This window comes from Taudactylus pleione, unplaced genomic scaffold (genome assembly GCF_031769625.1).
Source record: "Taudactylus pleione unplaced genomic scaffold, aTauple2 ptg000749l, whole genome shotgun sequence".
Lineage (NCBI taxonomy): Eukaryota > Metazoa > Chordata > Amphibia > Anura > Myobatrachidae > Taudactylus > Taudactylus pleione.
This window is the reverse complement of record NW_028285151.1, coordinates 477,501-490,255: the sequence shown is the minus strand read 5'-3', so window position 1 is coordinate 490,255 and position 12,755 is coordinate 477,501. Positions and strand designations below refer to the sequence as shown.

At 38.5% G+C, this 12,755-nt stretch overlaps 1 protein-coding gene across 2 annotated transcripts in view; it reads right to left on the bottom strand.

Annotated features, from left to right (window-relative positions):
• Positions 1-12,755, bottom strand: part of LHX5 (LIM homeobox 5) — a 54,900-nt gene that overhangs the window by 30,232 nt on the left and 11,913 nt on the right. For both annotated transcript variants that reach the window (XM_088457231.1, XM_088457230.1), the window contains exon 4: positions 7,511-7,788. In XM_088457231.1, coding sequence (XP_088313357.1) covers positions 7,511-7,788 — 278 coding nt within the window. The remainder of the gene's footprint in view (positions 1-7,510; positions 7,789-12,755) is intronic.

Genomic DNA, 12,755 nt, shown 5'->3' with positions numbered 1-12,755 from the left:
AAAAAGTTTAGGAACCACTGAAATTATGTTATTATTTCAGTGGTTATCCGCAGGGCGCCTCTTTAAAGTGTACTAAACTGGACACAGTCATTCCTGTCACTCTGATGGCCAAACTGGACACGATCAGATGTGGTACTCAGATCAAACAGCCAGAGAACTTCCAGCTTATACCAAGGCTTCCCTGTGGCTGAAAAATGCTGGCATAGGTCACAATTGTGGTCATCTACTGCATTTACTTACATGCCCAATAATAATCATATTATTATCAGTCATTTTGGAACCATACATATAATGATGTAAAGTAAATTTATGCAGCCATAATGAATTTATAAGAGAGGTAGATTGAAGTAAACTATGTAGGATCACTACTTATATGTACTCTATTGTAAACCTCTTTACAAGAAAGATCCATGTCTTTATATAAAGGTCTGCCTTCCTCAGAGGAGTCTGCAGAGTGTCCAGATGGTCACTCAATCAATGCAATATAAGGTCCAAACCTTCTCTATTTTACTTTTCTTTTGTGTCAGCAGCTGGCTTGGGGGAACTGCGACTATCAGCCTATGGCCACCAATAAATAAGAAACCAATAGAATCCATCAGGCTCTCCATATCAAGGAGCCCTGATATACACATAGAGCAGAAACCAAAAAGAAAATAGAGGTCAAAACGTTCTGTTCCTGCATGGAAACACCTTTTTCCCTATGTTGAAACCTACAGAATTTAACACTGTACACCTCTGAATAGCTCCAAAAGTAGAGTACAGATCATTAATTATCTTACAAATATAGCTGATAATTATGCAAAGGCTAATGTCAATTGGGATATACTACTATTAATAATGTATTATTTTTATTATTAATAATAACAACAACAACAATAATAATAATATATCCCTTTAGGTGTACATGAAATGTGGGACAAATTAACTGTTGCAATGGCCACTCCACTGAATTCTTAATTTTGTCCACTCATTTAGAGTGGAATTCCATTTATTACAATTATGCTTAGAAAAGTCCCAGCCAAGCTGCAAGGGCTTACAGTAGCATTCCTTAGCCTAGGCAAGCCAACCACTGCTTACTGTTCTGGGCAGTGATACTATATATAATAGCAGGAGAGTTCTTTAATACACAGTGGCACCATTCTCTCATATCCGAAAAGTAAATAAGATAGCGCTCTCAAAGAAGGTTGTAGAATATATGGTCTATTTGATAGAGCTGTATACATTAGTTTCTATTTGTTGGGCCGCCTTTGCCATTTAAAAGCACACTTGTAGGCACAAAACAAACTTACTGCCTTTCATATGGTAATGCATGGAACCAATGGAGTAAATTGGAAAAGAATAATTAACAAAGAATGTGAATCTGTTACTGTGCAAACCCTGGAACTAGACATTATTCAGCACAGTCTTAGTAGAACATTTAAATAAATATAAAAGTTTGAAAGTTAAAAAAAAAGGTATGTAGTCCTAATGCTTGCCAAGTCAGACTGACATTTGTCTAAGGTTCACCCTGTCCCTACTTAGAAAATATACTTATAAGTGGGATTGTTACAAGATTACAATTGTCAGGTTTAATTCATAGTCAAAACTTATCACTAATGACCAGATTTATACATCTAAAAAGTCTAAATAGTATAAAGCAAGCACAAATATCAACGTGAAGCTTACTGCATATCAAGGAATAGAACATCAATGCATTAAACTTGCAAATTAGATATTGGTAAAGAAAATTAAACAGTATACTCTCTAACTGGAATAAAAAAATGCCAATATAATCATGCGAACATATGGTATGTACAAAAAGCATCACAGTCTGCAGACAAAATGCTATACTCCCACTCCACGCAGGTCAGTTCTAAAGTCAGTAAGTAAAATACTGGAAAAAGGGACTTATTACAACAATAGGGATCAATCCAATTAGGTGCGAGTTGGGTACTGCGACCAGTTTCATGACAAACTTGCACTGCAAATTTCATTTGTAATCAAGTTCCAAATTGCATTCATTTTGCAGAGGAATTTCCATTTTTTGTGCACCCTCCTGAGCAGGTGAAAAGGTAGGGAACATCGTTCAATTTTAAGGTGAAAATGTCAGGAGACAGTGAAGAACCTCTGGTACACACCTACCAATGAATAATCATGTACCTGGAGGGGTTAAAATAATGGGTTCAATGATGTGGGTCAGGTATGTTGGGTGTTGTATTGATGGGAGAGAGGTTTTAGAACATGCAAATGTGAGGTAAAAGTGTTTATTACAACTTTTTGTAAACTTGTATAAAAACACTGAAAAGTTGCTATACAGACATTTCCGATGGAAAGACTTTAATTTGATGAAAAACACTCTTGCTATAATTTTTCCACCATTAAAAATAAAAAAATGCAATCAATCAGACATTTTAAAAACATCCAGTACCTCCCTTATGGCCACTATCAACCTTCTATATGGCTCTGCTCATGGGTGTAACTACCATAGGTGTAAGGGGCCCAGAGCTGAGGGGGGCCCATCTTCCATGTCAAAGCTACATGTGTTATATACATGTTTCACCATCGGGTGGTACATAGGGACCCATACAAACGTTCACTATGGAGCCTTCAAACACCTAGTTACACACCTGCCCCTGCTATCTCAGTTGTCACTTTTTTGGGGTCCAGGATGGTTTTCCCACTTTTCATGCCCTTCTCCCAGGTTGCATTTTGTAGAAAAGTTGTGCACCCTCGCAGTGACAGGCATTTCTAATTGGCTGTCGAATATCTCTGGTGTGCGCATTCGTGTACATGTCTCATGAAACAAACTCACTTTCACAAACGCGCACCTAATTTGATTGAGTGTCACTGCAGGATCTCGTCAGCATGATCTGGTATATGACTAACTGAGTATTATTTTCTGTATAGAACAAACCAATAACAATTTGGGCAAGGTGCATTATGCTCCAACATATGCCTTCCAAACATAAAGTTCTGCTATCGTTTTGAGTATAGTTTGACTAAAGTGGTTGTGTTTTATTTTTTTTAACACAACTTATTTTTAAAGGAAGCAAAGACAGTAGAGATTTATGAAATACTTGGCAACATGCTGTAAAAGAAGAAGTAATTACAAACAAGAGATCATCTTAGTGTTGTGAAAATGTGATGGTATTTTAAAACCGCAGGTCTACAGTTCCTCCCTTGAGTTGGGTTCTGTCATGGCGTCCCACCCCTAAGATGAGGGATTACGGAGAACTTTGGAGGAATTCTTACTGGGATAAGCCGCAAGAGAAGGAACATGAAAACCATCAAACATGAAAACCACTTTATCAAAAGCATCATATCCTGTACAAGCCCCTCTAAAGGGCTTATAGGATCCGGATTACAACTCTTTAACAGGGATGAATGGGGACCCCCGTCTGAGAGACAAGGCAAGGACCTCACTCTTTTGCCGCAGAAATGAGGATTAAAAAACACCAATCTTTTTCAAACTGAATAATAGGCAGGGACTTGAAAAAAAAAAAAAAAAAAAAAAAAAAGACTACAGGAAAAATTGAAAAGCCCAACAAAAAACAAAACAAAACATGTAACAAAAAGAAAGATAAAGCTTTAGTATTTCATAGAGGTTTACACCAGTTTTCACCAACTAGACAAGATAAAACTGGACACTTTGTTTTGTCTATTTTTCTAGTGATCCAAGATTTCAGAATTTATCAATCACCTTGTACATATGTAAACAGACTGCGTTTTGCCTCTTAATATAGTACTATTTTCTTTTTTTCCATGGAAACACTTACAAAGATCATTGTCCTAAGGTAACAGCTTTTTAAAGTAGAAAAACAACAATGCTCATTATAGTAAACAATTGTAATAGTCGACCTCAGGATTCCTCTGGTTATGGTTTATTGCAACATCCGAGCAGTTCCAAACACCTCTCCCCAGTCGTCAGCCTTCACTCAATTTGTAACAATACTTTTCATAGACCTTCAAAGCGTGCTACTTAGTCTACTGAAAGGTTTCATTTTTAGAGTTCTACTAATCCTTCAATTAAAATGAATACCAGTAATGGGACACATACATTATACTCAGTAGAAAGCAAAGTTTAAAAGGGAACATTAAAATGTACAATATTCTGAAGTCAACTAAAACCTACTGTATATGCTACATATAAATCTTACTTTAGACACTTTTATTTCTGCATCCAAAATGTGACAAGCCCCCTCCCCCCTACAACTAAATACTTTTTGCATTTCGTCTCCAATTCGTATGAAGACAACATCATTGTTTAAAAGAAATGTATATTGCATAGACCCATATAGATCCACGGGTCATTGATGAAGATTTTTTTCATGTATAGGAAAACAAAACCAAAAAAAAAAAACAGACAAAAAAACAACTCAAATTTAAACTGCTGATTTGTAAATTATGTTATAAAAATCTATCTTAAGAAATTCAATACAAGGTCACAATTACAATAACAATAAAAAATACCATTAATATTAAAAATGGACCCATCCTGGAGTTGCTCCCCCACCACGGGATATTAATCTCTATGTTACTAATGTTTGATATTAGTTAGGATGGTCCTCTTTAATTACATCAAAATGGATCCAACAACATTTTCCAAGGCTGCAGCCTTTCTGCCATCCTTACTGGAGTGGAATTGGGAAACCACAAATATGGCCTATCTGACAGGATTATGTATTTCAGTTAACAAGACTGTATAGTTAATGCCAATATTTTACCATCTTTTGGAACAGGACAAGATCATGAAAGCACATTGCAATAGGGTGAATAATTATTTTTTTTTGCCTACCCAGATGGTAAATACAGTATATTGCACACAATTCATGGGCAGTGGGAATGTTAGTAGTGTATAATATCGCCACTGTGTGAGTGTACCAATACTGAGCAACACTTAGGACCGGATTAAATTAGAAGCGAAAAGTCACGGCCGGCGAAATGTTTTCGCTGCTGCAATCTTTTTGCCTCATTCACCTGTTTGCCGTGAAGTTATCGCATACTTTCATAATGTACATACCCGTTTTTTGCCCTATTCAATTGCAAAACAGGCAAAAACGCAGATGTGCTAATGTAGCTAATGGTGAAGCTAGCGAAAAGGACTGCTTATTTTGGGGGAATCAGTCAGTACCCCATAAAAAGCCTAACTGACCCTGGTAATCAATATAGAAGTGCATTACTAGACCTAATAAAATAATTTTAGCTCAGTACATTGAGGCAAAGGGCTGTTATTTGCATAAGTGTGGATAAATGGTGAAAAGCTATTTCTTTTGTGAAAAATAATTGCTGTAGTTAAATTGGGGGTTCATTTAAATGGGTGCTAGTATATTTTTGTGTCTATTAAGTGCATTTTAAAAAAGTTTTAAAAATACACCTGCTGCAGCCACCTGCAATCCTAAAAACACCTGTCCCATCCATACAGTCCCCCAATATACCTGTCCCAGTACTTAATACCCATTTTCAAACACTTTTTCACCCCAAAAATGACATGTTTTTTAGGGTGGATTTAGTCATTAGGTGGGGGGCCAAAGGGTTCTGAACCAAGGCCCTGATTCAGAGCCGGATGCTCTGACAGAGCGCTTGCTCTGAATCAGGGCCGTCCCTGCTCCTTTTTGGAGCGGCCTCCTGGCCGCTCGCATAGCTGTGGGTGACCACCCACAGCTATAGCGAGCGGCCAAAATGATGGTCGTGATGGTCAAGACCATCGTGACCATCGGGCTTGCGACGAGACCCTGCGGTAGGGTCTCGCTGCCGCAAGCCCAGGAGTGCTTTTGGTTCTATCAGAGCCAAAAGCACTCCCACTGACATGGGAATGCCTCCGTCAGGGCAGCCACGCCCCCGGCATGCCCACCAAAGGGGGCGCGCTGTCAATCAACATCGGCAGCACGCCTCCTTTGGTGCGAGACTCATAATTCGGGTCTCGTGCATGCGCACGACGGAGCCGCCTCCATCGTGCGCATGCACACTTGGGCACCATCGACCCGCTTGCGAGCGCTCAGCGCTCGCGAGCGGGTCTGAATCAGGCCCCAAGTCCCCACATTTTTAGGGATTTTGTACATCTTTTCTCCTGCCTTTGGGTAGAGAAACTTTCGTCTGTTATTGCCTATGGAGTTTTCACACATGCGAAAACGTTCTGGAATTGAATAGGGCGATACTTTGGAATGTGGGAAAAACATTGTATCAGCGAATAAGCAGTGGCAAATTTTGCTTAGGCAGCCCCCCCAGTAAATATCCGCCATCACCTGTGAGCCCCCAGTGGTTGCAGTAGCTTCCCATTGGAAGTACTATCTACTAACTACATGCTGGACTGCAATCGGGAAGACTTTCTGCCAGCTCTAATGTACTTCTAGGGCTGCATCTGATGCAGTCCCTAGAAGCAGCAGAGGAATAGGAGGGTGGGGGTGCGCATGTTCAACTGCCGGCCGTAATGTGCTTCTAGAGGCCACAGCCGAAGCAGTCCCTAGAAGCCAGTGCACATGCACGACTTTTTTTTTCTCACCCTACACTGACCGCGGCTTGTACTCTTATGCAAGCCTGTTTTTTTTGTTCTTTATTCTCCCTTCACTGATGGGGCAACGACTGGTGTGGACAGAGTAGTGGACAAAGCAGAGGAAGGTACCGGTAGCGCCCCTCGAAATGACAGGTAGGAGCCACCACTGATAATAAATAAGAATTAACGTGCAGCTGAAATAATAATGGGCATCATTCAGAGGTGGTGCAATGCCAATGTTAGCGCAGTTGAGCAAATTTTGGTTTATACGGCACATGTGTATGAATCTCACTGCACAAGCACAAAGTTTCTTTAGCGACGATGGTCGCAGTGTGGACTTGAATGCAGTGTGATTGACAGACAGGGGCCATTTGTGGGAGGGTAACAGAGGGTGGTGACTTAAACGCAGGCATGTTGGGACAGCTTCAGGGGCGTGTCTGTGCCGGCGACCACACATACTAATATCCACATGTTCAGTTTAATGGTATAATGTCCAAATCTCTGACAAAATTAGGTATATATGACCATTGGGCAGATATGGGAGGACCCCATTAGTGACTGCACACATAGTGGTAGCACTCAGACAGGCTGTTTTTTCTGATACTAAAAATAGTTGAAATTGGATTGAACCCATTCTCCCTGACCTACACTGGAGTACATAGTGCAATATAGATTGCCCAATGGTAAATTAAATATCCGTCATTGCGGCCATCCTCTCCCCAAAACTCAAACAAGTAACTGCAAACTACAAAGTGCAATAATAAAGGGAGAAAAAAATATACATAAGGGGGTAAATTTACTAAAGGTTGATTTTAAATTGATTTTATTGATTTGAAATCAATCTAAACAAATGTGCATTGATGTTGTGCTTCAGAGGCTAAATCACACATTTACTGACAGGTGATTTTTTTATGTGATTTAGCCCCTCAAACATAACATTGATTTAGATCTATTTCAAATCGAGTAAAAATCGACGTTTAGTACATTTACCCAAAGACTAATAAAGAAGAGATGATAGAGGACAAATAGCAGTCATTTTACCTGAATCACCCTCATGTTGAGCCCTGTCTCTTGGGCAAGCTGCTCCCGAATATGCCTTGTGGGTTTTGGAGTAGCTGCAAAAGCTGCTTTGAGGGTCTCTAGCTGCTTTGCTTTAATGGTGGTCCTAGGTCCTCTTCTTTTGGTACCAGAGTTCTGCTCCTCATTCTCATTGTTGGCAGTCTCTTTATCGGATGATGTGGAATGATCTGTCTCTTTGTTTTCATCTTGTATGGGGTCTTGAAGATCTGGTGACAAACTTCTGTCTGTACAAGAGGACACTAAGAAAGAGCAAAACACAGTTCTAAAACACAACAAAAAGTATTACAAAGCAGTAATCAATTGTGCATGAAGAAGTACAAATAAAAAGAAAACCTCTATATCCAAAGATATTACTTATATGCATAAATACATCTAATGATAATAATTGTTTTATATAATTCACAGCTGCTAAGCAATAGTAATAATGCCTGCCTGTGTTACAGTGGTAAAACACATTAGTTAATGTAACATTAAATTTCAAAGTTAAAGTCTGAAGGCCGATCTCACCATTATGCAGCGCCCCATGGCTACTGTGCAATCAATAGTTTGATACAGTCTTTGATAGTGGGAAACTGCCGGGGCTTTCAGGCAGAGTCAGCCCAACAAGAGGCAGACAGCGAAGGTGGTCTCAAACAGCATGCTTTGGGGGCAGCAAATTGCAGTTAGTCATAAAAAGTTGGGGTAGGCTGCAGGGGAACCAGTGACCTCACTGAGGCACTATATAACCAAAGTTCACAAGACACCGCTTCCTACACAACATTTTCAGATAAACTGCTTTAGCCCACAAAATTGCTGTGTATCATGTTAGTAGGTGATGGTGCTTTATAAGTTATATCTAATAAAGGAGGAGTGGCAGGTGATTGGGAAGAGTGGTGAGTAGAAAGCTGCACATTAGAGTTAAAGGGACAGGGTAGAGGTCAATTGTTATTACCTGTAGGTGGATCTCAAGGCACAAATGGCCTGTTGCGGGTTTGGAAGTAAATTAGGTATATTGTGATCAAAAGAAGTGAACATGTCGACATTCTGAGGATATTGACATGTTGCCAGTCGACATGTTGAACCATGTCAACTTTGTGGGGTCGAAATGGTTACTGTCAACCATCTGACCAGATACCGTAAATTATGCATATAAATAAATATTGGCCCATTTGCAGAGTTTTATGCATCTGCGTAGGCCCATGTGGTGCTTCCGCTTCTAGCCATCATCATCATCATCATCATCATCAGTGCAGTCCTGCACCTACTCTGTACTCACTGCTCAGAACTGGATCAAAACAGGCAAACATTCCAATGTCCAATACTGCATCAACCCAAGAGTTTCTAATAAGAAGCTCCCATTGAGAATTTGTTATAAATTCCATTAACATAATTCTCAAATAAAAAAAATATCCCTAATGAACAAAATAGAAACTGTTATGGCTAAGTAAGAGCATTTTTATTCTAAATAGTAAAAAATTAAAAAAAATTATTATAGGACAACATGACAGTGAAGGAAGAATTAGATTCCTGTGTTTTTCTGAAATGACAATAATTACGCAAGGCTTGCTTTGTGAAAATGTAGCTGCTTTGCACATACAATAGCATTTAATGCCAAAGGCAGAAAAACATTTGCACAGTTGTTACTTCTTGATTGGAAGAGATATTAAACCCAACATTGATGCACAATCCACAATATTTAAGTGTAACGCTTATAATGCAAAGTAGTCACAACGATAATAGTAACATTTTATACTAAATATAGTATAAATGAATCTCTGGAACTACAGTTATTGGGGTTAAATCCCTGATCGCCCTCACCTTAAGACCCCCATACATCAGCAATCAGAAAACCACAATTGAACAATTTGAAGATTTGTTGCCCAATCTTAGGATTTCCCAATCTAACAATCTGCACCCATACATTACAGATCTTTTTCAGGGATTTGCAGATCGTTTTCAGTAAATACAGATTTGCCAATCTTGAGAGGCTCATCATTTTACTAGTAACGGTCTGCAAATCTGCCGATTGTTACCATACACTAGCAATCTACAGCCCCTCTGTAGATCTGTGAAATCCAACATGATGGACATCCTGGTTTACCAATTCTAATCATTGTTTGGTTAGAATCTGCGATCTGTGAACCCCATACATTGTTGATTTGTTTACACAGTCATCTGCACAATGCAAAAGTGCCACAATAGTTTGCTGTGCATTATCTAGTCTCACTAGAAAACTAGAGCCATCAAATTACAATTCTGTCATAATAAGCCATTTAAATGTCAGATGAGTATTCTAAGGACAACTACAATACAGGTAAGACAAGGTAAGGCATCAGTGCTGAATTTAAATAATATTTCCTGGCATTACAAATTTAGTAGGCAGCATTATATGTATTTGAATAAACAATGTGTGAATGAGTGTGGGGTGTTTTGGGCGCAAGAGCTGCCCTTGGGGAAACAGGACCGCCCACCAACTGGAGGTTGGAAACAATAATTGTAAAAAGGTATATGGAGTAACTGGCACTTTTCAGAGTAGAAATGGGAGAAGTACAATGCTGTATTTAAATCAATAACAATTTTTATTTATGTGCGATATATCAAAATAGAGAAAAAAAAAGATGGTACAAATAACATGATTCCTGCCATCTATACTTCTCCATTCTACACCGAAAAGCACCAGTATATATTGCAAGGGGAAAGTACCTACATAGAACAACAAATACAATATAGATAATACAAACAATAATGTATCATCATTACCAGTCCTTCATCATTAGGTCATTTTTTGGAATATATATTATTTTGATTATTGTTTTAATACCAGTACCATCATCCTGATTATATAGCACCACTTGAAGTTGCTCCATATACCTTTTAGCATTATATGTACTATCAAGGGGACTAACAGCATACTGTTCTATGGCAGAATATTTTACCTCCTCTATTATTATTATTAATAATAATAATAATAATAATAATAATAATAATAATAATAATAATGATACCTGCCCCAGCTGTATTTCAAATATACATCCAAGCAATTACGAGACATTGTAGCCAAACTATAAAAATGTGTAACACTGTTTAACATGTAGCAAATCACCATGCATGACATTGTGTTCACTTTGGCAAATATTTCTATAAATACCACATTGTCATATTATTAATAAAATTATTTTATTTATTAATAGGTTTCTATACAGCATTGAACGCGGGGCACAATTAAACACATCAATAATTCAAAAATATTTAAACTACACCAACTAAGATATTCTTTAAAAAAACAAGTTAGAAAGAAAAGCAAAGTACAAAATCATGAGCAGAGGACTGTGTGGATCTATGAAAAGGGTTACTTGTATGGTCATCACAGTAGAAAAGATTAGACTTCAACACATTAATCTGTCAGCTCCAACAACAATACGCTAATTGGAGATGGTGGAAAGAACCATGGGCCTGACTAAGAGATGTACGCCAATGCCGCTGCGACTTTGTACGCAGCGGCTATTCAAACAGATGAAAATGTCACAGCTGCCAGGATTTGTATTGAGATGCCCACTGGCGGCTTTGCTAATCCAAGCGACTTTATACAAAGACGCAGCATCGGTTGCAGCCAAGTCAATAATTGGCCCAGAATGGCCGCGGGAACTGAGATGCCAGAGCCATTTGTACGGGTACAGGATCACCTATGCATGCTAAGACATGCCCCCAAAATGGTCACAGCACACCTGCATTTGAGTACCCACCCCCATGGTCTCCCTGGTGCCGCCCACAAACAGTCCCTGCCAGTCAATCACTTTGCGAATAAATGTGACACATGTGCAGGGTGACTCATACACATGTGCAATTACCAATAATCACTAAACTGCATAAACATTCGCGTTATATTCGCCTGTAAAACAGGCCCCATATTAGCCAAGTTAAATCAGATGTGTCTTCTAATTCTTAACCAATGTGGTACTGACAGAACAACATTATCCTCAATATATATCTAGTATAAATATGGGTCCTATTCATCACTTAATGAAACCAATAATTATATCACTTGCCTTTTTAATTGTATAAATATAGAACATTTTCTATTTTATCTTTTTTTCCCATTATTGTGATACTACTAAGAGCATATACTTTACCTGTTCAATAGAGATAAATAAACAGAAACACGCAGTTTAAATATTTCATGAAACTTCACTTAAAGAACCAATGAAGATTTGGCCAAATAACAAATCAGATTCTAGCTGTCATTTAATAAACTACACCAGATTTATTATAGCTAGAAGCTGATTGGTTGCTATGGCCAACTTCTCTAATTGTCTTCTCAAGAAGGTTTGATAAATCTCCCTAAGTCTGATCTGACAATGACATCAGTCTGCATTGGGAGATAATTTATTGCCCCCCTTCCCCCCTTTTAGTTTTTGTGTGTTTATTTCTACCTTCCCAATTTCTGTTTTAACCATATATTTCCTTATAAATAGATTAACTACAGAGAAACAATAAGCAGCCTGGTTGCAGAGGGACAAGTGTTGTTATAATGGTTTATACACTACAAAACCCAGAACTTATAACAGGTAGTCAAGCACCTTGCAGTGTGAAATGAATGCTCTTCTGGCTTCCCTTGGTATGGCGGTTGCCTTGATCCAGCCAGTGGTGAATCTTGGACAACCATTGTTAATCTCCAAGAAGGTTTTTTTAAATTAAAAAATAAGAAAAAAGACAAATTTGGGTGTTTACTACTTTAAGGAAAGTGATCTGAATGTGAAATGCCTGGATTTAGATTGGAACAACCAATCAGGGTTATATTATTGACAAAATACAAGATGCATTGAAGATGCAGGAATACGGCACTTAGTGCCTCTACATTGGAGCTCTGCATTTTACAAGAATGTGCCATGTACAGATGAGCTCACTGTACAATAATCCACATTAGAGACCCATGGAAAGATAGACCTTTTATTTTGGATGGTAACCTGGTTTTGTACTTGCTTTGAGCAAGTAAACATAATACAATTATGGAAGTGTCGTCCCTTCCAAGTTCAGGCAGCTGATGAATGCGTGGTTGAATATTTGGTGTGTCTGGGATAATGAATGGTACTCTGTACATTAAAACATTGGGTTGAAAGGTTCTCCAAATGGTAATAATGTGTGGAAAGCGGTCTACTGTGATGCTGGCTGGTTAACAAAAGCAGGTGTGTCTGGCACTTGTGGTAATGCTCAGACTAGAAGGCTGCTC